The following is a 25,533-nucleotide window of genomic DNA, read 5'->3' as shown; positions in this document are numbered from 1 at the left end:
CCTCACGCCGACGGAAGCGGCGGGAAGGCGGGCGGAAGCGGGCTGCGCAAGGGGCTGCGGGTTAGCGGGAGGCTCCGGGTGTCTGGGGTGGCACCGCAGATTCGCGGGGCCTGGGAATGATCTTCCCTGTCGTCCGCCGCGCGCTCACCTGGCTGCCGCGGCCTGGGAGCCGGGCGCTGACCCTCGCCGACATGGAGGTGGCCCTGCGAGGCGTGCGGAAGATCCTCTGCGTGGCCGAGAAGAACGACGCGGCCAAGGGCATCGCGGACCTGTTGTCCGGCGGCCGCATGCGGCGGGTGAGGAGACCGCTGGGCGGGCGGAACGGGGACGAGCGGCCGCTGCTCCCACTGGGGGACCTAGCCGTTGGGCCGGGGCCTCCGGGCGCCTCTTGCGACCGACGGGCGTTTAGAAACGGAGTTAACGTGTTTCTCGTTTGCTTGGAGACCTTGGGTCCGCCTTGCACGGCGGCGGATGCCAAGCGGGCCTGAGACTCGGAACCACAGGCCACACTCCCCCGACTTGCTTTCGAGCCTGCAGGGTCACCCCCCTGCACGCCCGGCCCTACAGTCTAGGTGCATCCGACAGGGCGACCCGCCCGAGCCCCTGTTCCGTCGCTACTAACGAATTCCGAGAGTCAGGCGAGTTGGGGATCAGGTGTGTTCTGGACACGGAAGGCCCAAAGGAGAGGAACGGTGAGAAAGGGTCTGGGAAGGAGGTGACAGGAGACCTCAAGAGCTGTCAGGACACTCTCAATTACAAAAGTGGATCCTGAAACGGTTTTCTGGAGATTTCCCAGAGCATGGGTGGACGTTCCCTGCTCTTTTTTCTTTCACATCACAGGGTCCTCAGGTCTCTGCTTCCCGCGGTGGATGGTGGGAACAGGAGCCGAGGTTGTGCGGGTGCTAGCTGACAGCGCCACCTCTTTTCCGGAGCTGAGTGTCCTGGTGACCAGCCCCAGGCTGTGCCCATTTCTAGGGCTCCAGGCTGCTTGAGACGGGCCCGTCTACACGGAGCTAACTTGTGTATCCTTCGGGCTCTGTTTGAGTATCTCTTTTTCAGGGAAACTTTTCTTCACATCCCTCTCCCCCAGCTGGGTCACGGTGCTGTGTGATAAGCTCACCCTGTCCTACTTGGAAGGCACCTCTCAGCTACAGTTCGATAATGTGCTATTGATGCTGTATCCCTGGTACCTAACACGTGTCTGGAATACAGGAGGCCCTCAATCCATATTTGTTGGATGAACATTTGAGCTCAGTCTTGAAAGTTTTACCAGGCACTGGAAACGCCATGTTCAAAGAACAACCCAGTGGCTTGAAACAGCTTGGCAAGTTCAAAAGCTGGGAGTTGGGAGTGGGCACGGTAGGGGAAGGAGCCAGTGGGCACGGCAAGCATGGCAGTTGAAGGCACATTGTGAGAGGAGTAGAGAGCCACGTGTTTTACACGTGAGTGTCAACTTTTTTTTTGAAGATGTTGGGGGTAGGAGTTTATTAATTTATTTTTGCTGTGTTGGGTCTTTGTTTCTGTGCGAGGGCTTTCTCTACTTGTGGCAAGCGGGGGCCGCTCTTCATTGCAGTGTGCGGGCCTCTCACTATCGCGGCCTCTCTTGTTGCAGAGCACAGGCTCCAGACGTGCAGGCTCAGTAGTTGTGGCTCACGGGCCTAGTTGCTCCACGGCATGTGGGATCCTCCCAGGCCAGGGCTCGAACCCGTGTCCCCTGCATTAGCAGGCAGATTCTCAACCACTGCGCCACCAGGGAAGCCCCTCAACTGTTTTGAAGTATACAGTTCGGCAGCGTTTAGTACTTTCCCGATGTTGTGCATCCGTCACCACTGTTTAGTTCCAGGTTTTATCACACCAGGAGGAAACCCCGTAGCCATGAAGTAGTCACTCCTTATTCCCCACTTCTCCAAGCCGCTGGCAGTCACTAAGCTGCTTTGTGTCCTCAAAGATTTGTGTCTGTTCTGGATATTTCACACAAAAAGATTAATACAATACGTGGCCTTTTGTGTCAGGCTTCTTTCACTTAGCATTTTTGAGATCCGTTCATGTTGTAGTATGTTAGTACTGCATTCCATTTTATGGCTGAATAATATCCTATCGTATAGATCACGTTTGGTTTAGCTTTTCTTCAGTTGGTGAGCATTTGGACTGGTTCCACCTTTTGGCTCTTGTGAACAGAGCTACTATAGACGTTCATGGACAAGTTTTTACTTGAATACCTGTTTTTAGTTCTTTGGTGTAAATGCCTAGGAGTGGAATTGCTGGGTCATAAGTTAACTCTGTGTTTAACTTTTTGAGGAAATGCCAAACTGTTTTCCACAGTGGCTGAAACATTTTACATTCTTACCATCAGTGTTCCAGTTTCTCCACATTCTGTCAACACTTGTTCTTTTTCTTTTCTTTTTTTAATTATCACCGTCCTGGTGGGTGTGAAATATCTTGTTGTGGTTTCAGTTTGCGTTTCCCAAATGACCGATGATGCTGAGCCTCTTTTCATGTGCTTGTTGGCCATTGTGTCTCCTTCTTTGGAGAAATGTCTATTCATGTCTTTTGCCCATTTTTGAATTGTCTTTTGCCCATTTTTGAATTGTCTTTTTGTAGTTGAGCTATGAGAGTTCTTTTTTTTTTTTTGTGGTACGCGGGCTCCTCACCCCTGCGGCCTTTCCCGTTGCGGAGCACAGGCTCTAGACGCGCAGGCCCAGCGGCCATGGCCCACGGGCGCAGCCACTTCACGGCATGTGGGATCCTCTGGGACCGGGGCACAAACCCGCGTCCCCTGCATCGGCAGGCGGACTCTCAACCACTGCGCCACCAGGGAAGCCCGAGAGTTCTTTATATATTCAGGATACTAGGTCCTTGTTAGATATATGATTTGCAGATGTTCTCATTCTGTGGATTGTCTTCTCACTTTATTGATAGTGTTCTCAGATGCACCTAAGTTTTTAATGTTAATGAAGTCCAGTTTATCTGTTTTTCCTTGTTTTGTTGATTATACTTTCACTGTCATATCTAAGAAGCCATTGCCAAACTGAAGGTCATGAAGATTTGCCCCTGTGTTTTCTTCTAAGAGTTTAAACTGTTATATTTGGGTCATTGATCCATTTTGAGTTAATTTTTCTATGTGGTATAAAGTAAAAATCCAGCTTCATCCTTTTACATATGAATAGCCAGTTTTTCTCAGCACTGTTTGTTTCCCATAGAATGGCCTTGGCATCCTTGTCAAAAAACAGTTGACCATAGATATTTGGGTTTATTTCTGTACTGTCAGTTCTGTCCCATTCTTCTGTATGTCTTTGCTTATGGCAGTACTACACTGTTTAGATTTCCTGTAGCTTGGTAGTAAGTTGTGAAATTGAGCAGTGGCAGTCCTCCTACTTTGTTCTTCTCTTTCAAAATTTTTTGGCTACTTGGGGCCCCTTGCAATTCCATATGAATTTGCTGTCTTAATATTAAGTCTTCCAATCTATGAACACAGATTGTCTTTCCATTTATTTATGTCTTTAATTTTTTAATGTATTTTATTGAAGTATGGTTGATTTACAATGTGTGTTAATCTATATTGTACAGCAGAGTGACCCAGTTATAGATGTATGTACATTCTCTTTCATATTCTTTTCTGTTATGGTTTATCACAGGATGTTGAATATAGTTCCCTGTGCTATACGGTAGGACCTTGTTGTTCATCCATCCTATATAAAATAGTTTGCTAATTCCAAACTCCCAGTCCTTCCCTCCCCCACCGCCCTTCCTCTTGGCAACCACAAATCTGTTCTCTGTGTCTGTGAGTCTGTTTCTGTTTCATAGATAAGTTCATTTGTGTCATGTTTTTGGTTCCACATATAAATGATATCATATGGTATTTCTCTTTCTCTTTCTGACTTACTTCGCTTAGTATGATAACCTCTAGGTCCATCCGTGTAGCTACAGATGGCATGATTTCATTCTTTCTATGGCTGAGTATGTCTTCTTTAATTTCCTTCAACAGTGTGTTACAGTTTTCATTGTGCTCTTGGATGCTGTTATAAATGGAATTGTTTAATTTGCTGTTCAGGTTGTTTGTTACTGTTGGGTTTTGTGTGTTGATCTTGGATCCTGCGACTTTGCTGACTTTGTTAATTAGCACTAATAGTTTCATTGTGGCTTCTTTAGGATTTTATCTATAAGATCATGTTGACTGTGAATAGACAGTTTTACTTCTTCCTTTCTGACTTGAATGTCTTTTCTTTCTTTTTCTTGCCCAATTGCTCTGGTTAAAACTTGTAGTAATCTTGGATAGCAATGGCGAAAATAGACATTCTGTTTTGTTCCTGATTTTAGTGGAAAAGCTTTCAGTCTTTCAACATTGAGTGTGATGTTAGCTGTAGGTTTTTTGTAAATGCCACACTTCACTTTATGGTGAAGGCTGTTGAATTTTTTTTTTTTTTTTGCGGTAGGTGGGCCTCTCACTGTTGTGGCCTCTCCCTTCCGGAGCACAGGCTCCGGATGTGCAGACTCAACGGCCATGGCTCACGGGCCCAGCCACTCCATGGTATGTGCGATCTTCCCGGACCGGGGCACGAACCCATGTCCCCTGCATCGGCAGGCGGACTCTCAACAACTGCACCACCAGGGAAGCCCAAGGCTGTTGAATTTTTATCAAATGCTTTTTCTGCATCAGTTGAGATGAGCAGTGTAGGTTTTAAGTGGATCATACTTGTGTTTTATAAAGTCATTGTGGCCACAGAGAACTTGAAGAAAGGAAGGCTAGAGTCTGGGAGGCAGCTGTTGGGGTTCTCCATGTGGGGGGCAAGAGGCCTGAACCCTAGGGACCCAGGAGCACTGGGTGGGAGCAGAGGGAACGGAGAGGAAGGGAATGATGAAAGCAGTCAGGATGTAAAAGGTAAAAGTTCACCGTGCTTTCACACGTTTTGGTCCTTCTTCCTGAAATGACATTTTCCCTCTTTTCTCCTGATGAACTCTTCACCTTTTAAAATAAAAAATAAAGGACAACTTAAATGAACCTATTTTGTGAACTCTTTCCTCAGCGTCCTCGCCATCCATTTCCTTCTCTGTTTCCGGATGCGTTCGCATCACTCTTTTTTTTTTTTTTTTTTTTTTGCGGTATGCGGGCCTCTCACTGTTGTGGCCTCTCCCTTTGCGGAGCAGAGGCTCCGGACACGCGGGCTCAGCGGCCATGGCTCACGGGCCCAGCCGCTCCGCGGCATGTGGGACCTTCCCGGACCGGGGCACGAACCCGCGTCCCCTGCATTGGCAGGCGGACTCTCAACCACTGCGCCACCAGGGAAGCCCTTCTCATCACTCTTGATGCTGGCCATCATCACGGGTCGAGTTCTCTTGCTGCTCATCCCTCTCTCCCATGGCGTGTCGCTCCCTAAGACAGTGACGGGTCTGTTCATTTATTTATCCCTCACACAGGGCTTGCCTCGAATGAAGCAATCCCTGCCTTTAAGGGACTTAAATTCTGTGGAGGAGCTAAGACATCTGCACGCAGAGCTCAGAATCAGATGATAGTCGTTGCAGCTTTGTAATAGCAAAGAATGGAAGTAACGAGGACTGGTCATGGCAGCGGGTAGCAAAATAAATTGTACTTTCTTATGATAGATAGTTAGACACCTGTTACGGAAAAGACTTTCAAACATATACACAAATATGTATACATTTGAGAGAAATTCACCAAAATATTGACGCAAGATAGAATCTCTCTCTTTTTTCTTTAAAAGTAGTGCTCAAACGCTAGTAACTACTTCAGATAGTTGAGAGAATACAAATGTGTATCAAGTAAACCAGCCCCACTGTCCACAGTGACCACTGTTAGTAACTTATAGATCTTTGAGGGCTTTATATTCAGGAGGAGAAATCTTAAAAAAGAATCCAGTAGATTCAGTGGCAGCAATGTGATCAGTCCCTACAGAGCACTTAGAGAAGATGGGACTGCTCTGGGGTTTGGGGGAGTTTGTTTTTTTTCCTTTAGTTTTAATGGCGTGGATGGCGCTGCAAAGAGATCACAGAAGCCACATTCTTGGTCTGTCTACTAGGTTTTCTTCTTTCGCTAGGCTCCAAAACTCTGCTGTAATTTGGGAGCAACCCATTCCCCTGAGCACCTCACCCAAGTGGTGGAATCATACGTAATTGAGTACTGTCCTCAGCTGGGAACTGCGGGGAGGCAAGTTGGAAATGCCAGGAAAAACATTTTACTTCCTCAGGACCATCCATTGGTGGAGGAGGCTGCCTGGGAGAGCCCTGGCCCCGGGTCGCACACATGCTGTTGGACAGGTCATCCACTAGGAGAGGATTAGAACAGTGGTTTCCAGACTGTTCCCGGGAGACCCAGGAGACCACGGACGTGCACCTCAGGAGCCACCTGGGGCCGGACTGGGGATAGGCTATTAGCAGAGCTCAGCCTTGTTGCAGCCAGAATGCTTGGATCTTGTTACATATCAGGGTCCATGTAAGAGCTTGTCTGGGAAGCTTCAGTGCTTTCTTAAAAAGAGGTAGAAACCCCAGTGATGCAACGATTTCTTTTCTCTGGTACTAAAAGGGCTTAACTAGCAACTGGAGTTTGTAGAGGGGAGTTTCCTTTCTTGGCAACACTAGACGAGTGAACTCTTAAGATAAATTCCGTCTTTAAATTTGCCATTGTGCCTCGAAAAGAGCCTCATTCAGTGTTCGACACAGAAAAATTGTGTGAGGATGTTCTCGACACGATCCTTCTTGGCGCTTGGAGGTTCCCCCAGTCCCACTTGGCCTGTGTCTTGTCTTCTGTGCAGCGTTGGTGTGAAACGCACATGCATAGCTACTTTTAACACCTTTGTAGAAGGTGGGATCTTCTCTGAGAGGGTTTCGTTCACACATAAGTGCAGCTGAGGAGGAGCTGTGTGGGCTGGTTCCCAGGCCTGACTGCGGCTCATAGCGTTACTGGATTTCAGAGCCAGAGGGACCTCACAGGTAACTTTACTCAGAATAAATTGAGGTTCAGAAGGTGAAAACTTGCCTGTGGACACCAGTTTATTGGTGCAATTGTATGGCCAGGAAGTAGAGAGGTGTGTGTGGAGAACGGACAAAACCGTCAAGAGACACGTGTCCTAATCCTCTCTCTGGAGTAATAGTCATGTGATCCTGGACAAGTCCATTCTCAGCTCTAGAAAGATGTTACGTGGTGTTAGCTGATCTCAGGTCACCTTGCAGCATGAAAGCTCTGTGGACTTGAGCAAGTACATGCTTTGTAACTGAGTTCGGAGGGGCCCCTTCACAAATGGTCTTAGTGATTTCACCTTGTTTTAATCTATAGGAGGTACTGTTGCATTTTTAATATTCCCACTTATCAGGGATTTGCTTGATCTTTATGTGAGGAATCATTTGTCTTTTTTGTAATTTATAGATTTTCTTTTTGTTTTGTAGAGAGAAGGACTTTCCAGATTCAACAAGATCTATGAATTTGATTATCGTCTGCGTGGCCAGGTAGGTGCTGTAATACTTCTATCCTGTGGTTGAAGGATGCTTTCAGATCCATGCGCCATTCTGGTGTACATTCTTTGGGTTTTTAGTTTTGGCTAAAAAGAGCAGCTGTTTACGACAAGCCCTCTCTGAACTGCTTGTATTGTAGAATTATTTAATCAAGGAGAATTAGCCTGGCCTTTGTAGAATATGTCACTGTCTTTTAAGAAAAACTGTTGTTATGACCTAAAGATCACTGGTGACAGGTGATCGTTGGAAGCCTCTTTTTTATAAAATATGGTCTCAATCTTAACTTTTTATAACAAAAAAGAAGCTAATATACAATAGTTTAAATTTAAAAGGCATCACGGTACCAGAATTAGAATGGTGATTGTATCGCTATAGTTTGGGCTTTGAAGAGGTATGTTTGTTTGTTTCTTCCCAGTCACCTGGTTTTGGGGTGGGTGTGTTTTAATAGACTTCTTTTTAGAGCAGTTGTAGCTTCACAGCAGAATTGAGAGGGAGGAAATACAGAGATTTCCCACATACTCCCTGCCCCGACGCATGCACAGCTGCACGTCATCATCAGCCCCCACCAGACGGCACATTCATTACAACTGATGGACCTACACGACACCACTGTCACCCAGAGCCCATATTTGACATTGGGGTTCACTCCGATCGTGTGCATTCTGTGGGTTTGGATGACGTGTACCTATTATTATAATATCATACAGAGCATTTTCACTGCCCTAAAAATCCTCTGTGCTCTGCCTGTTCATCCTCCCTTCCCCCCACCCCCTGATGACTATTTTCTTTTCCCTTTGATAGAAGGTCCCCTCTTCTATTTGAATGATTTGGGAAAATCTAATTGCTAAAAGACTAACTTGAATTTTGTTATCATTCAGAATGTCACCATGATAATGACTTCAGTCTCGGGACACTTGCTGGCTCATGATTTCCAGATGCAGTTTCGCAAGTGGTCAGTACGATTCCGGGGGCGGGGGGGGGGGAGCGTTCTGATTATGACAGTAAGTTGTGAAATACCACAGGCAGTGTGAGGCATGTCGGTGTTACTTTGTTACTTACAGCAGTAAGATGACTGAATCCATTGGGCTGCTGTAACAAAATACACACACTGGGTGGCTTATGAAGGACAGAAACGTGTTTCTGCCAGTTATGGAGGTAGGAGGTCGGAGTGCCTGCATGGTCCCTCGAGGGCCTTTTCCAGGCTGTGGCCTGCTGACCTCTCACTGTGTCCTCACATAGTGGAGGGTCTAGGGAGCCGGCCGGGGTCTCTTACAAGACCGCGAGTCCCCTTCATGAAGCCCCACACTCACGACCTGATCACCGGCCAAAGGCCCCACCTTCTGACACCGTCACATTGTTGTCGGGATTCCAGCATGTGAATTTGCAGGGAACACAAACCATAGATACCGTAGCAGTGACCTAGGATTAACTGGTTCGCTGTGACTTTTTACCATATGCTTAGAATAAACAGCCACTTTCAGGTGCGTTCCCCCAAAACACTCAGACCTTTTTTTTTTGGCCGTGCTGCACGGCTTGGGGGATCTTAGTTCCCCGACCAGCCAAGGATTGAATCCAGGCGCCACAGTGGAAGCACCGAGTCCTAACCACGGGACCGCCAGGGAACTCCCTGCCCAGACCCTTTGCATGCAGGCATTGGATTGCAGTCACCCTATCGCAGATGCGTACGAAAGTTCCAGAATTTCTTCTTAGCAGCTCCTGTTAATCGTCACGGGGAATGCGTTGCCCAGAGGGTAACGCCTTGCCTGTAATCCTCTGGCGTTCCACAGGGGACTCTGTCTGGTGGGGATGCACCCATGAGGGCACTGGGGCAACCTTCTCCCATTGTGTGCTGAGCTAGGATTTCGTGTGTTTTCATTTCTTTTCCAGGCAGAGCTGCAATCCTCTTGTCCTCTTTGAAGCAGAAATTGAAAAGTACTGCCCAGAGAATTTTTTAGACATCAAGGTAGGATCTTTTGGAAGACATATTGAACAACCACCACCTAATGAAACCAAGTGGTTTCTGTATTTTGACTGCACTAAAATTGAAGGATAGGTTTTCCACTAAACTAAGTACCACGATTTAAAAAAATTATTCCCGCCCGTTATATAAATGAGGCCATTTCAGCTAAGCGGCTGAGGGACTGAGTGAGCCTTTTCACGAAGAGCGGCTGCTTGACTAAACCCTGGGAGTGAGTGTGGTTGCGTCATCAGTGTCAGCTCCCCTCTCGCCCCCTGTCGGAGGGAAGAGACTACGATCTGCAAGAGGCCATCTGGCGCTGAGCTGCGGTGTCTCGGGCAGTTAGGGCGCCTGTCCTTGGTTCACTGCTGACTAGGAGCGCTTTTTGGGATGAAGCTCGATTAGGGGATGATTTTTTTTTTTTTTTAATTGAGGACATGACCAGAACCCCTAGAGCTGTAGGTGTGTTAGAGCCGAGTTTCAGGGCTCGTCAAGATGGTGTCGTCATAATAAACCCCTGTCTTCTAGAAGCTCATGGGTGGGCGGGTGGGTCTAAGGTGGGGGGCGGTACTAGTGACCTTGCCATCCTTACCACGCACGGCGGGGACAGTTTTCTCCGTGTCTCCTCACCAAGCTGGCGTTCTCCAAGAACCTCATTAATGCTGGGGCAGATCCAGTGCGGAGCTGTCGTGCGATGCTCTGCAGATCACGCTCTCACCACTCTTTCCCCACCGGGCGCTTCAGAAAACTCTGGAGCGAGAGGCTCGGCAGTGCCAGGTGCTGGTGATCTGGACCGACTGCGACAGAGAAGGTGAAAACATCGGGTTTGAGATCATCCACGTGTGCAAGGCTGGTGAGTGTCTGCTCTGGGGCCGCGGCAGGGGTGGCACCCTGTCCTGAGTCCCTCTGCCCGGCTCACCGGCTGTAGTCCAGGGCTTGTTGTGTGTTTGGTTCCAGTTGATTGCCAGATCCTTGAGAACAGGGACTTGATATTCTGCTTTTAAAAATTAAATATTCACGGGCTTCCCTGGTGGCACAGTAGTTAAGGATCCGCCTGCCAACGCAGGGGAGACAGGTTCGAGCCCTGGTCCTGGAAAATCCCACATGCCGCAGAGCAGGTAAGCCCGTGCACCACAACTACTGAGCCTGTGCTCTAGAGCCCGCGAGCCACAACTACTGAGCCCGTGTGCCGCAACTACTGAAACCCACGTGCCCTAGAGCCCGTGCTCCACAACAAGAGAAGCCACCGTAACGAGAAGCTGCATCACAACGAGGAGTAGCCCCTGCTCGCCGAAACTAGAGAAAGCCCGTGCGCAGCAGTGAAGACCCAACACGGCCAAAATTAATTAATTAATTAATTAAAAACTTAAATATTCACGAAGAATGTATACACTGTATGTAAAGTACAAAGAATAGTTCTAGAATGTTCTTTCTGGTTTTGTTTTTTAATTGTCTATATTCCTTGTACAATGCCTGAACATTAATAACTGTTGAAGTGAGCTTAATGATTTCAGGTAACTTAGAGGAAGTGACAAGCAGGCCATTCTCGGGCTTCAGAGAGTGGGGGGCTGCTCTCCTCCCTAAATGCTCTTGTGTTTCAAACTATACCGACTCCTAGGATTAAACATATTCAGTATTCACTCTCAGGGACAGGGTGCATGTCCTGTGTTATATCCATAACAGGACATGAACTTCCCCCAGGACCTTTTAATTAACATCTCTCTTTTCCCTAAAGGCCCAGGAGAGCACGAGATTGACACCTAGAAAGGCTCACGGAGAGGGTTTAGCTAATGGCTGAGATGCACTCGCTCCTGTTTCTGACACCTCTCAGCCTGGTTACAGTGAGGCTTCCCTCTTAGACAGCATGTCTCTGATTTAACTGAACCAGTCCAACTGGCTGCCTCGCAGCTTCATGAACTGGTTTACCCTCCGTTCACGGGGGACCTGCCCCGGTGCCCTTGTCTGTTCCGCAGTGAAGCCCAGCCTGCAGGTGCTGCGAGCCCGTTTCTCCGAGATCACCGCCCGCGCTGTCCAGGCGGCCTGTGAAAACCTGATGGAGCCCGACCGCAGAGTGAGCGACGCCGTGGACGTGAGACAGGAGCTGGACCTGCGGATCGGTGAGGGGTGGGGTGGTGGGCAGGGGGCAGGGCTCGGGCTCAGACGGTGGCAGCTGGCTGTGACCTTGCAGTGCACGGCCTCTCCTTCCTTCCCTCCGTCCTCTCTCCTCAGGGGCTGCCTTCACCAGGTTCCAGACCCTGCGGCTGCAGAAGATCTTCCCTGAGGTGTTGGCGGAGCAGCTGATCAGTTATGGCAGCTGCCAGTTCCCCACCCTGGGGTTCGTGGTGGAGAGGTTCAAAGCCATTCAGGCATTTGTGCCAGAAACCTTCCACAGGATCAGAGGTGAGGCCGCTCGGGGTGCAGAAGCTGAGGGCACGTGGGGAGTCCTGGGTGCTAATTCAGGCTGTGGTTTGCATCTCGCTGCCCTTGACCCCCTCGGCACTGTGTTCAGGACCCACCTCAAGTGTCCGAGGTGGTCTCCTCTGTCTCATGGCTCTTGGCTTTCACCGTGATGGACCTTGTCCTCCGGGTCACGGCCTTCCTGTGTGCCCCCCACAGTGACTCACGACCACAGGGATGGCGCAGTGGAGTTCAGCTGGAAAAGGCATCGGCTTTTCAACCACACGGCTTGTCTCGTCCTCTATCAGCTGTGCATGGAGGTGAGAAGGGCTCTGAAGGTGATGATCTCAGAAACCCATCCTGTGATTTCCCAGGCCGCTCCCTCTCTGCCCCATTTCCCACCAGACTGTAGCTTTATTCTGCATCCAGGACATCACTTTCTGGGTGCCAGTAACACTAGAACCCCATGCAAACAGCACTAGAAATGTGGAAGGAAAGACCTGTAGAACTTTTAGGTGAAACCAGAAATGCTAAGAAGCACATAGTTAAAATCCCTCGTGAAGCAGTACACTGACACCAGAGACTGATAAGGACCAGCTGGGCCAGTCCAAACCCGAATCCTAGAGCTGGGTGGAGCTAGATGGCGTCTGGCCCAGCGCCTTCCACCGGTCAGATGATGAAATCCAGAGACGTGAAAGGCACAGATGAGTGAATGTCATACAGTGATAACGACAGGACAGGAAAGTAGGGTAAAGGAAAGGAGAAGGGCCAGGGGCGGGGAGGGACTGCTCTAGGGCTGGGACTCGAGAAAGGCATCCCATGGTGACCGCCGAGTGAAGGTGGGAGTGGTCAGCAGCAATGGCCGTGGGAGGATCGAGACCTGCTCAGGCCGCAGGCCAGTCAGCGTCTGGTCCACCCTCAGACGTCCGCTCTGTGGTGCTGCTTCCCGTCGCTCAGCACACGATGGCCTGTGTTAAGCCAGGGGCTGCACGCGGTGGTACCTGAATAAAACTCAGAGGCCTCTAGGTTTAGTGAGTCAGGGATGCCTCTTGGCTCTGGCCCCCGGCAGGTTTAGTACTGACTTGGTATCGGGGAGTAATAACTTGCGCACCTGCTACAGGCCAGACGCTCTGTATGTTATGTGTTATTTGTTCGGTCCTGGTGGTGCCTCTGGGGGTGGTAATGCCAACCCATGCCACAGGCGGGGAAGCTGGAGAAAGTTGAGTAACTGTGCGGACACACTCGAGCTAGTGGGGCCCAAGCTCGGACGGCTCCTGCAGACCACGCTGCCTCTCGGGTCGCCCCACCTGTCCACTGCTCTCCCCTTTGGCCCTCAAGTTTACACAGTCTGCACGTTTGTCTGTTGAATAAAAAGACTTGCCCGTTTTCTGCTTTACCAGGATGTGGTGCAGGGAAACATGGCAGGTGGGGTGCTTGGAGCTCCTTGTCCAAGAGCACCTGGTCCGCAGTCTATTTGCAGAGAGAAATTTGGGTTTTGATTTGTAAATATCCTCATGAACAAATCACTTAAGCTGAGTTCTTTATCCTTTTGCATTCCCTTAAAAATGTGAGGTTGGTCTTAAGATTAGAGTTCTCCAGTTTGTATTATGTAACTTCTCCTATTTCCAGCTCTGTATTGTCGTGAATTTAAAAAAAACCCAAAACAGTAGCACTGTGCATGCGTAGACAGGAAACTAAGGAGATGCCGAGGCTCTGGGGTGGACGCCTTGGGGCTTGTGAACTTGCCCCTCAGAGCCTTACTTTGAGTGAGAAGCAGGTGCTGGTGTCCAGCACACTGTGGGCTGCAAGCTCACGTCTTGAGGTGGGGAGCAGGGCCGCTGTGGGCAGTGCCGGGGGCGGCCAAGGAAAGCTGGGAGCATGCTCCAGCAGGTTTAAGTGGCCTCTGCTTTTCCTGGCTTTCTAGGATCCCAGGGCGACCGTGGTGGAGGTCAGGTCCAAGGCAAAAAGCAAGTGGAGGCCTCAAGCTTTGGACACTGTGGTATGTTCTCGGGGTCTGTGCCAGCCCTGAGGAGCTCCGACTTCTGCAGCTGGGGTGGGGCTTCTGCTGCGGAGGGTGGGGCCCAATGGCCGGAAGCACCTCTTCCCAGTGCCGCACAGGAACGCTCTTAGAAGTAGAAGCCCCAGAGCGCAGGCCTGCCTGACCTCTTACATCAGCTAATAAACGTGATATAACTGCTCTATGTGGGGTTTTGGAAACAAGGAATAGAAATCACCCATCACCTCTCCGTCTTTAGGTAATTGCTGATGTAATTTTGGTGTCTTCCTTTATTTTCGGTGTCCTTATTTTTTACAGCATTACCGGAATAGTAAGTGTTTTCCACCCAAGCATTTTCTTTAACGTTTTTGCATAATGTATGTAAACATCATTTTAAATATCTACTTTATTAGCCTACCCTAGAACAGGACTTCTGAGATCTTTTAGATCCCAAGAAGAACCACCCAACGGGACACAAGTCTGAATAAACCACATTAGGGTGTCCCTTCCCAGTCACCACTCTGTAGGAAAGTTCAGGGTGTAATTACTGTCAGGGTTGCCTCTGAAGGTTGAACATGCAGAACGTGCAGGGACTTGTGGGCAGTGCACCCTTTATCGCGGGGTGGGCGTGTGTGTGTGTGTGCGCGCGCGCGTGCGCGTGCGTGTGCACGCGCGTGGTGAGGGACGATGGGAGGGGGTTACGGATTGATTGTGTACTGTAGGCATGAGTGTTTCATCCCTCACTGGTTAATACGCTTTCACGTGTAGCCAGCAGCATTGTTGGAGGGTCGCCAAGGGGAAGGGACATCTGGTGGTCCCCCAGGAGGCTTGGAAGAATGGCCTTCATCACCCAGGGGATGTCCCCGGGGTTCAGATGGTGTCCCCAAAGTGCGGGTCTCAGACTGCTGGCATTAGAATCGATACTTTAGATGCTTGTTAAAAGCGCAGATTCCCAGCCTCTGTGCTGGCTCTCCTCTCTCAGAATCCCTAGTGCTCAGGCCCAGGAGCCTGCTCGCATCCCAGGTGGTTCTGGCTTCTGCACATTGGAGTCTGGGAACCCCCGGGCTGGGGCCTGGCTCTGCCCAGCAGTCCCGGAAACCTTTCCGCAGCACAGCCTTTCACGCAGACATGTGAGCGCAGCTGGAGGGACGCCAGGAAGTTCTGAAGAGGAGGCGTGTGGGCGTTTGGGGGCCTGTGACTCACGCACTGTGCCTGTCCACACATTTACAGGAGCTTGAGAAGCTGGCTTCTCGAAAGTTGAGGATAAATGCTAAAGAAACCATGAGGATTGCTGAAAAGCTCTACACTCAAGGGTAAATATTCGCCCACATCTGGGAAGAGAAGTTGATGCACCTTTATCAGGGTGAAATAGTTTAGAAATAGAGCTTATGAGGAAACCAGACTGTCTAGATACCACCTGGCTCTCAAGTAGAGGAATTTTGACTTTGACTTCTCTTTTCTGATGGAAAAGGCATTTCAAAGTCACTCAAATCCTGAAATAACACTCCACAGAGTAAACTCAAATCCCACTCTCGACCTCTCAGCAGGCGGGGCGCCGGGGCCCTGGCAGGGGCGGGTGGCACCTTTAGGACTCGTGTGCCTGCTGTAAGCCATCCTGCCTTGGGGATCGTGAGCACCCAGTGCCATCCAGGGACAGTGTGGCCACACTGAGCCATGTGGCAGCCACTCGCCATCAGTGGCTGTCGAGCACGTGAAATTTGGGTTGTCCAAACTGGGACGTGCTGAGAGTGTAAACATAATGCGTTTTGAAGGCTCGTGTGAGAAAAGGATGTAAATTGTCCCAGTAATGTTTAAGTGGCTAATGGAATGTTTAAAATTACACACAGGGTCCACCTTGTAGTTCAGGGGCAGCATCGTTCTTTCTCTTCTTTAAGACGATCCACGGAGCATGGGCCGCCTGGGTCAGGACCGCAGGGCTTGTCCTGGGGTCATTCTGTCCACCCATGCTGGGGAGGTGGGGAAGTGCCCCAAGTGCCCCGGGGGCAGGAGGGCTGGGCTGGAGCAGGTGTGCCCTTGCATCTGTCCCCGACCTCCGGGAGTGACGCAGCAGGACGCCTGTTGCTCCTCACCCACTGCGGGGGTCACGTCTCAGGGCTTTCCCCAGCGTGGGTAACGTGGTTGCCTGGATCAGACGGGCTGTTGCAGGTGTCACCAGTGTTCTCAAGCTGATTTAGTCGTTTATAGACCAATTCAGCAATTTCTTGTTGTGTTTGTTTGGCTTTGTTTAGGTACATCAGCTATCCCCGAACTGAAACAAACATTTTCCCCAAAGACTTAGACCTGACCGCGCTGGTGGAGGAGCAGACCCACGATCCACGCTGGGGGCCCTTCGCCCAGAGCATTCTAGAGCGGGGCGGCCCCACTCCACGCAACGGGAACAAGTCTGACCAAGCTCACCCTCCCATCCACCCCACCAAGTACACGGACAGCCTGCAGGTTGGTTTCCCTGGCTGTGCTGCCGCAGAACCCGCAGGGAGGTCAGGGGTCAGGGCTGGGGTTTGAATCTACTCTGCAGGCTCTGTCTTCCGGAGCTAAGTGGGTTCGAAATTTCCATCTCAGAAAAGAGGTCGTGTCAACATCCTCCTCCCACAGTCTGCCTGGCTTCCCGAGAGACCCCCGTGGGGGCTCTGCTCCATCTAGCCCTCCCCTGCACTCCGTCCCCTCCCTCTGCTGCTGCCCTGACCCTCACCACAAACCAGGTGGCCCCTTCCCTGAGCCCGTGCTCGGCCCCCACCCTTCTCCTCCCAAGACCGGGCCGGTTTCCGTCACCTTCCCGAAACTTCACCGCCACCCTCCGGCCGCACTCCGGGCTGGGGGCTTTCTCACCCAGCGCCTGGAGCCTGTAACACGGGCCGGCCGTGCTCTCAGCCAGGCACACGCTCCAGGGGCCACGGCTGCTGAGGCCTGCTTGGCGGCTGCAGGCTTATTGTTTTGTTCTGCCTTTAATAACACACGTTCTTTCTGATTCTGAAAGCTGTACATGTTTATTTTAGAGAATTCACAAAATAAAAAAGATTATAAGGAAGTAAAAAATTACCTGTAATCTCACCATTTCCTGAGAACCACGTTTTTATCCTCTGTGTGTATATAATTCTTACAACTAAATTATAACCTTAAACAGCTTTGTAAACTAATGTTTTCTGTTTTATATCATGAGTATTTCCCCACAGGCTAAAATATTTTAACGTATGGTATATGATGATTGCATAGAGGTACTGTATTTTGCTAGATCTGTTTTTAAAGGATGATCTACTGCAGTTAACGTTTGCATAATAGATATTTAGGTGGATGTCACATTTCCTTTGAAGACATTCTTAGAAGGAGAACTTTCGGATATCAGTATGATCGTCTTACAGGCTTCTGATAGAGGGGCTTCACCATGTCCTTGTTCCCGAAAGGGTGGAGGATGACCACGAGCCCTGTGACAGGCCTGAGGCTGCCGGTGCATTTTTAGTCTGTGTGTCCTACACACGCTGGGCCTCTTGGAAACTGGGTGCTTTCGCTTTGGTTTCTGCTCAGACTGGGTTTACAGCAGAGGAGTTGCTTTCCAGTCTTGATGGCAAGGGGACTCCACTTGTGAAGTTTATTGGCCCAAACGCACAAGCAGCGAGGGATTTGCCTACACTGCACTTGGGCACGGGGCTGCAGGAGCTGCGTTCTGGTGTGTGGAGCTTTGGGCTGGAAGCTAGCACCAGCCAGACTGAACTGCCCGCAGCGTCTAGAGGGACTAGGGCTCCTCTTCTCCCCACAGGGGGACGAGCAGCGACTGTATGAGCTCATCGTCCGCCACTTCCTGGCCTGCTGCTCCCAGGATGCCCAGGGCCAGGAGACCACCGTGGAGATTGACATCGCACAGGAGCGCTTCGTGGCCCACGGCCTCGTAATCCTGGCCCGAAACTATCTGGACGTGTACCCCTACGATCGCTGGAGTGAAAAGGTGACACAGCGGGGAGGGGGGACCGTCGTGCTCCCGGCCCCCGCACCACGTGACAGAACAGAGCGTGGTCTGTGCCTGGGCGCCGGGCAGGGGTCTGACCACCACATCTGCTGCCCTATGTAGACCCTCCCTGTCTACAGTCGAGGCTCCTGCTTTCAGCCCAGCACCGTGGAGATGGTGGACGGGGAGACCAGTCCACCCCAGCTGCTCACTGAGGCCGACCTTATTGCCCTCATGGAGAAGCACGGCATCGGTAAGTAGCTTGTCATCATGGTAACCAGCGGCTCTTGCCCTCTCGTGGGTGTGGGGCCCAGTTCTCCTCTGATCTTCACGACAGGTCTAACGAGGGGGCTGTGTTCTCCTCCCCACTTTGTAGCTAAAGGGAAGCTTAAGAGCAGTTAAGAACTTGCCTCAGGTCACAAAGTGTGTGAGCTGTGAACACCTGGGTCCAGATAACTGCAGTCGGTGCCCTTAACCACTGCCCTGCACCACCCGCATAGGGACATAGTGTTTCCCATTACTCGGGAGTCTCACCTGGGACACACTGACTGGTATTTTTGGCCCACACAGGAATTTGTTGTTTTCGTTGTATTCTTAACAAGGTACTAACATTTAAACTGCCAGGATTCACATAAACACTCTTTTGAAGCATCGGGAGGTCTGGCAGCCTTGAGTGGTGGCCGTTTTCTGTCGCTCACACTTGGCTTCGCTCACCTGCTTGGCACGTGCTGGGCCCTTCAGAGTCTCAGTCTGCCACCCGCCCTTTGCCGTGCGTGGCCGTTTGCTTAGCTTCTGTTAAAGCATTTCCCACAATTGTTTAAGAATCAGAAGTTGGATTAAAAAAAAAAACTGGGCCAGAACTGTTTTTCCCAATAAGTCCCGTGGCCCAAGTTTTGCAGGTGGGTCCCTTGTGACTGATCTGCTTTCCCCCTCAGTTTTCACCACTGCTCTGCAGTCTCAAGGATTACCTCTGGCAGCTGAGTCCAGAAGGGCCAGCACCACAGGGCAGGGGGCGCATGTGGAGGGGCGGCCCCCAGGCACAGCCGCCTCACTGCAGAGTGAGTTTTGTGCCCCTGCCTGGAGCCCACTGGCCATCACTGTGCTACCCAGAAAGCCTGTGGGTTTAGGTACAAGTAGAGGTAGTTCACCCACCATAATTTGTTTATAAAAACTTTGGTCCACAAGAGCTGACCTTGGTCTAGACCCTGGGGACACAGTAATGAGGCCTGGTCCTTCCCTTCAAGGGCTCATCCAGCAGGAGAAACAAACCCAACCAAAACATTAGATGCATCGGGAGAGGTTCTGCAGGGACCTCAGAACCTCGTGGTGAGAACTCGCGCTGAATGAAGGCAGGGCCTGAGGAAGGACGTGGGGACTGGCAGGCACATGCTGCAGGGGGAGGTTCTGGAAGGCAAGGCCGGAAAGATGATTTGAGCCCGACTCTGTGGGGCCCGGACACCGGGCTCAGGGGCTTGGATGTGCCCGAGGTCAGCAGAGAGCCGCCTGAGATTTCTAAGAAAGGAGCTCACAGACCTACATTGAAACAGTGGTAACAGCTTTATTGAGACATAATTCACACACCGTCCACTCTACTGAGCTCAGAGGTACAGTCCAGTGTTCAGTAGATTCATGGAATTGTGCAGCCATGGCCACAGTCCATTTCAGAGCATTTTCGTCACCTCAGAAGCCCCATGCCCGTTAGCTGTCCCCCTCCCCTGCAGCCCCCCAGCCCTCATCTTTCTGCCTCAGTGGATGTGCCTGTCCTAGACATTTCTTATCAATGAACGACATAGTGTGTGGCCTTCTGCACCTGGCGTCCCACGTTGCCTGCTCTGCGGGCTCGTCCAGGTAGCGTCTCAGTGCTTCACTCCTTTTCACCACCAAACCTCTTCCGTCGTGTGGATGGACCACATTTCGTTTGTCCATTCATCAACTTGTGGACATTTGGGTTGTTTCTAGTTTTTTGTCACTGTGCATAGTGCTGCTATGAATATTTGTGTAGAGGTTCTTGTGTGGACATGATTTCAGTTCTCTTGGGACATCCCTGTTGCAGAATTGAGGGGTCACATGGTGACTCTGTGTTTAACACTATGAGGAGCCTCCAGACTTTTCCACGGCGGCTGCACCATCTTACAATCCATGCAAGAGTCAGGGGTTTCACCAATGTTTGCCGCTCTCTGTCTTTTGGGTTGTACCTGTCCCAGTAAGAGTGAAGTGGTATTTCTTTGTGGTTTTGATTTGCATTTCGTTGGTGGCAGAGCTACATTTCAGAAGATCCCCTTGGTTGTGGCATAAAGAGTGGGCTGGGTGAAGGAAGAGACCAGCAGCCAGGAGACCAGGGACGTTGTAATGATGTGGACGAGTGATGTGGCCCCTGACACGTGGTGGGGGGCAGGGGGGCTTACAGAAGGGATTTCCAAGCTGGGCTTGACAGCTGGAGTGTGTGGACGTGGGGGAGAGGAGGCTGCTGTTGTGGTTTCCACGTGGCCGGCTCTGAGTGGAGGTGTGTCACCTGCAACAGGAAGTCCAGGCAGAGGAGGGGGGCTGCGCGGGGTTGGGGCGTGGGTTAGTCTGAGTGACAAGGGTGGCCTGCAGGTACCGACGCGACGCACGCGGAGCACATCGAGACCATCAAGGCCCGAATGTACGTCGGGCTCACGCCAGACAAGCGCTTTCTCCCCGGGCACCTGGGCATGGGGCTTGTGGAAGGTGAGGAGCCGGGGGCTCGAGCTTGGGCAGAGGGCGGGGTGTCACTGAAGCCCCGCGGGTGTGTCCGAGCCACACGATACTGCCCTTGTTCACAGGCTATGACTCCATGGGCTACGAGATGTCCAAGCCTGACCTGCGGGCCGAGCTGGAGGCTGACCTGAAGCTCATCTGCGAGGGGAAGAAGGACAAGCTCGTGGTCCTGCAGCAGCAGGTGCAGAAGTACAAGCAGGTCTTCATCGAAGCCATGGCCAAAGCCCAGAGGTGAGTACGGGCCTGCCCTCCTGTGCAAGCCCGCTCAGCCCCGGTGACGGCGTGCCCCAGATGCCGCTGTTCCCGCCAGGCAGCTCACCCTCGCCGGTGGCCACGGCCCCTCCAGGCTTTCCTCCCGGGTTTGGCTGGTTCCTGCTGCAGAGCCTTGCCAGTCTGGAGACCGTAACCAGAAAGACCTGGTCCAGTTTCTCTGGGCTGTTGGCTTTGGAAACGCCCTTTCCATCCTGTCCTGAGTTAGCAGGCAGCACAGCCTCGTGGGTGGGTTCACCGGGTGCTGGTGTGCACCCCGCTGTTCTCTAGGGCACTGGGAGGTGGCTGTAATAAGTAGCATGTGTGTATTCTGTTAGAAGTAGCACGCTTCCTAACCCCGTACCAATTTTGAAAAGAAATGCATGCACTAGTTTAAACTTGATTCCAGACCCACACTCGGGTGTGTGCGCGGCCGGGCCGTCTTGTTTGCTTGCTGTGGGGCTAGTGGCGAGGCAGAAGCGCCTGCCTGCGGCTGGATCCCTCCTGGGAGCCGCGGGTTGGAGGAGCCGGCCGCTTGGCCAGCACGGCGCCCTGTTCCCGGTGCTCCACCTCAGGCCTCCGGCTGACTGGCCGGCTCCCCGGGTCGTGCGTGCTCACGCGGTAAATGCTCTGCTGGTTCTTCAGGTTGGACGAGGCCTTGTCGCAGTACTTTGGGGCAGGGGTGGAGCTGGCCCAGCAAGAAGCCATCTTCCCAGCTGTGCCAGAGCCCGTCAGGAAGTGCCCACAGTGCGGCAAGGACATGGTCCTCAAGACCAGGAAGAGCGGCGGGTCAGTGCCCAGCTGTGCCTTCCCCGCCCCGCCCCGCCCCGCCCCTGCAGCCCAGCACCGGAGGCTGTGCAGGGCCCATCCTCTTGTTCCCACGTTGCTATTTAGATGCAGGCCTGCTTCACCAGCCCCTGGACTGGGCGTTGGGGCTGGAATGGTGGCCCTGGGGGTGTGAGGCCCTGTGGGAATGGGCAGGTGGGGGGCTGGTGAGGGCGGGGCTTATCCCCTGGGGATGGATGGCACTCGCCCTGTGTGTGGACGGCGATGCAGACCCCACTGGTCGCTGACCCACTGAGCCCGTTTTCCTCCTCACAAAGCTGCAGGGAGGGGGAGGATCGGATTCTCTGCAGCACGTGCAGCCTGGGCAGGTGTCCAGGCTGCCAGAGGCCTAGGCGGGCTCAGGGAGCACCCAGGGGCCAGCGGGGCCCTGCCGTGGTCTGGGCGCTGGCAGCGGCTTGGTTGTTTTTAAGCAGGAAGAGGCGTCAGCAGTGTGACTGTGGGGATTTCAGGGACGTAAATGCAGGCTGGTTTTCCTGTCACTCAGTGTCAGTGACCATCGTGTCTTCCAGAACCATGAGTGTCCCATGTCATCAGCTGGAGCTGTCTCCGGCAGCTCTTGCGTGACCCCGGCCCTCACTCCCCAGGTTCTACCTCAGCTGCACGGGGTTCCCAGAATGTCGCTCGGCCGTGTGGTTCCCGGACAGTGTGCTGGAGGCCAGCAGGGACGGGAGCGTGTGTCCAGTGTGTCAGCCACACCCCGTTTACAGGTGAGCTGGGGGCCGAGGCACCTGCAGGATGGGCACAGGGTGGCATCCCTGGGGGCCCTCATTCCTTGGCACCTCCTGGAGGAGCCCAACCTTTCCCCGCCTCTCCCACCGTGGGCTGACGCGGAGGCTGAGGAAGGTGGTCTCCTCCAGAAAGCCCCAGGCCTGCGCCTAGGGCTGGTCCCCAGACCTTTGGTCATGGGACCCCTTCAACTCTCAGAAATCACGGAGGAACCCAGAGAGCTTCCGTTGTGAGTTCATGTTTATAAAGATTCTCCCACGTTTTCAGCTGAAGTGGAGGCATCGTTTAAAATGTTTATTAACGTGTTTGTAACAAATGCATACTAACACAAGGGAACATGTTTTTAGGATAAAATGTACTTATTTTCAGAAAAAAAACGAGAGGAAGATTGCCTTGTTTTCCATTTTTGCCAATTTAACGGTCTGGCTTAACAGGAGACGGTAGGATTCTCAGCTCTCCATCTGCAGTCAGTCTGCTGAGTTTACTGTGCGTTTCGGAGCTTCTGGAAAACCCTAATGCATGCACACAGGAGGATGAGAGCAAAGCCCGCGTGCGTCCTAGTGCCGCTACCAAGTAGTGTGCCGTCACCTTGAGAGGCCCTGGACCACGCTGAACTGGGGCACAGGGAGGTGCACCTTCCAGAGGCTCCTGGGTTCTGGCGGGTGATGGGCCTTAGAGCTCATCTCCCTCCTGTTCTGCGCTCCTGTGCGACCGCAGGGGCCAGGCCGGCTGCGTCTTGTGTGGCTTTCCTAGGTGGGGTGGGCACAGCCCTGTGTGGACCAAGAAGACTCGCACCCGGTAGTTAACGTGTTTTCTCATCTTCTGGCCTCACTAGGTTGAAGTTCAAGTTTAAGCGAGGCAGCCTTCCCCCGACCATGCCACTGGAATTTGTCGGCTGCGTTGGTGGATGTGACGAGACCCTGAGGGAGATCTTGGACCTCAGGTTTTCACGGGGGCCCGCCCGAGCTGGCCAGCCGGTCAGCCAGCCCTCCGGCCACCTGCAGGCCAGCCAGCCCCTGGACAGAATGGGCAGCAGCCAGCACGGCCACCCCCAGCCTCCTGCCACCAGGCCCTCGAATGCTCTGGCCAGGACTGCACCCCTGCCCGCCGCCGAGGGCGAAGGCAACTCGGTGACCTGCAACTGTGGCCGGGAGGCCCTGCTGCTCACCGTCCGGAAGGAGGGGCCCAACCAGGGCCGCCAGTTCTACAAGTGCAGCGGCGGCGGCTGCAGCTTCTTCCTCTGGGCCGACAGCGGCCACCCAGAAGCAGGGGGGCCTCCCTCCGAGGTGCCCAGACCCCCGGGCGGCTCACTGGGACGCCCGCCGGGCTCAGGGAAGCCCCTGGGCAGGCCCGGAAGCCCCGGCGATGGTGGCGGCGGCGCGTGCTGCCTGTGCAGCCAGCCCGCCGTCACGCGCACTGTGCAGAAGGACGGGCCCAACAAGGGGCGCCAGTTCCACACGTGCGCCAAGCCCCGGGAGCAGCAGTGCGGCTTCTTCCAGTGGGTGGACGAGAACGTGGCCCCAGGTGAGGGGGCACACGGGGCCTGCCCGAGGAGGGCAGGGGTGGTGGGGTGGGGGCACGGGTTGCCTTGCTCCCCCTCCCCGCTCAGTCACACCTCCTGCAAGGTCACGGGCAGCTTGCCGTGTGCCGGGCGCCACGCCGTTGCATCTGTGTGTCTTCTCTCACCTTCATCGGGTGGCGGTTGTGATTGTGACTCACAGGAGAGGAGGGCGAGGCCCAGACGGGTGGCGGGACCTGTCGGGGTCACACAGCGACGCGGCCCAGGCCTGGCTTCTGGGTCCGCCTGCTTCTGTAGCCCTGCGCTCCTCCCGCCTTTGTAAACCTGGAGGGCTCTGTATCGGAGCCTCATCCTGTAAGACGGAGGCCCTGGCCCTGATACCTGGTTCCTGCCCTGGGTTACACAGCTTGGGTTGGCGCCCCACGGATGGGTGTGGGGAGGACCTCTGCCGGACGCTGGGTCAAGGTGAATGACGCACCTGAAGGCACCTGGCCCCTCCAGGACACGCGGAAGCCTGGCCACGCGTCTGAGGGAGCCTGGCGGGAGCTTTCTCTTGGGGCCCACCTGTGTGACCTTGAACCACTTGGTGCGGCTTCTCAGCCTGTTTCCTCCGTAAGACGGGCACCTGCCCACCCTTCTAGGGTCTGTGTTAGCCTGAAACTGTGACTCTAGCACACGTGCGGCAGGTCTGCACACACAGGGAGAACCCAGAGGCTTGGGGCAGGCGGAGGCTGGAGACGCTAGTGCCGTGCGGGATGTTGTCCTTCGGCGCACACGGCAGACGCACAAGGGCTCCCGGTGGGCGGAGGTGGTGTCTGGTCTCTGGGCCGCCTGGTCATTTGTCCTGGGTGATGGGGCGGCCAGTACTGTGAGGCTCTTGGAGGACTGGAAGGGCCCAGAGCTCGGGCTCTGCACGCGCTCAGGGGGCTGCTTGCTTGGTCCCTGCTGCGTGTAGGTGACACGGGCCCCCTACCAGGGCTGGGGCTCTGCCGTCCACACTCATTTCTCCCCTCGCTCTCCCCGCAGGGACCTTTGGAGGCCCCCCCTGGGCAGGAGCCAGAGGAGGAAGCCGGGAGCCGGAGGCCAGAAGCAAAAGGGCCCGGGCTGGTTCCTCGGACGCCGGGTCCGCGGCCAAGAAACCCCGGAAGTGCAGCCTTTGCCACCAGCCTGGACACACCCGTCCCTTCTGTCCTCAGAACAGATGAGGGCAGGGTAGGGCCAAGGGGGCCACTGCCTCCACCTGCTGCTTTTGTCTCGGGAAACGAGCCGTTTCTCCAGGGCCAGGTGGCCCTGCGCTGCCAGGGCGGCTTTGAGGAAAGTGGCTGCTCTTGGAGTGTGACCTGTGTTCTAAGGAGTCCGGGTCCAGACCGCTCTCTCAAGAAGGCCACGCCTGGTGGACAGCGGCCCTGTGTCTGGGGCTCAGGAACGGCCATGGCCACAGCTGAGAAGCCATGGAGGCTGCCCCCTGCGATCCACAGGGGCCGTGCTGTCGGCGCCCTAGCGGGAATCAGCCCGGCCCTTGAGGGGCCTCCCTCCACAGACGTCCTGAGAACGGGTAGGACGGCAGGGATCCCCTGTTCAGAAGTTGTGTCTACAGAAGGGTTATCCCTCTTTATCTCGAAGCTGCTGTGGCCAGGACGCCCCACAGCTCATGTGCCTCAATAAAGGATTCTACCCCTTGA

At 53.3% G+C, this 25,533-nt stretch overlaps 1 protein-coding gene across 5 annotated transcripts; it reads left to right on the top strand.

Annotated features, from left to right (window-relative positions):
• TOP3A (DNA topoisomerase III alpha) lies at positions 1-25,533 on the top strand. 5 transcript variants are annotated; one of them, XM_060135620.1, is made up of 19 exons: positions 2-296; positions 7,399-7,458; positions 8,343-8,416; positions 9,352-9,427; positions 10,166-10,274; positions 11,395-11,538; positions 11,651-11,821; positions 12,038-12,138; positions 13,743-13,817; positions 15,045-15,127; positions 16,064-16,271; positions 17,587-17,772; positions 17,896-18,025; positions 20,368-20,481; positions 20,577-20,742; positions 21,406-21,549; positions 22,191-22,313; positions 23,168-23,856; positions 24,878-25,533. In XM_060135620.1, exons 1-19 carry the CDS (start codon positions 117-119, stop codon positions 25,054-25,056), a joined length of 3,012 nt encoding a protein of 1,003 aa, XP_059991603.1. In that variant the 5' UTR covers positions 2-116; the 3' UTR covers positions 25,057-25,533. The 5 variants fall into 5 exon arrangements, with proteins under 5 accessions (XP_059991605.1, XP_059991607.1, XP_059991603.1 ...); XM_060135622.1 differs by lacking the exon at positions 20,368-20,481 and having other exon boundaries at positions 1-296; XM_060135624.1 differs by lacking the exon at positions 21,406-21,549 and having other exon boundaries at positions 1-296.

Source organism: Lagenorhynchus albirostris, chromosome 20 (assembly GCF_949774975.1).
Source record: "Lagenorhynchus albirostris chromosome 20, mLagAlb1.1, whole genome shotgun sequence".
Taxonomy (NCBI): domain Eukaryota; kingdom Metazoa; phylum Chordata; class Mammalia; order Artiodactyla; family Delphinidae; genus Lagenorhynchus; species Lagenorhynchus albirostris.
Note: the sequence above shows the minus strand (reverse complement) of the source record. Positions and strands in the feature narration are given on the sequence as shown.

Bases quoted from the DNA above. Each gene is read 5' to 3' on its own strand.
- TOP3A (XM_060135620.1), top strand. From the start codon at position 117: ATGATCTTCCCTGTCGTCCGCCGCGCGCTCACCTGGCTGCCGCGGCCT. The intron at 15,128-16,063 runs GTAAATATTCGC...GGCTTTGTTTAG, and splicing joins GAAAAGCTCTACACTCAAGG to GTACATCAGCTATCCCCGAA. The intron at 20,743-21,405 runs GTGAGTACGGGC...CTGGTTCTTCAG, and splicing joins GCCATGGCCAAAGCCCAGAG to GTTGGACGAGGCCTTGTCGC.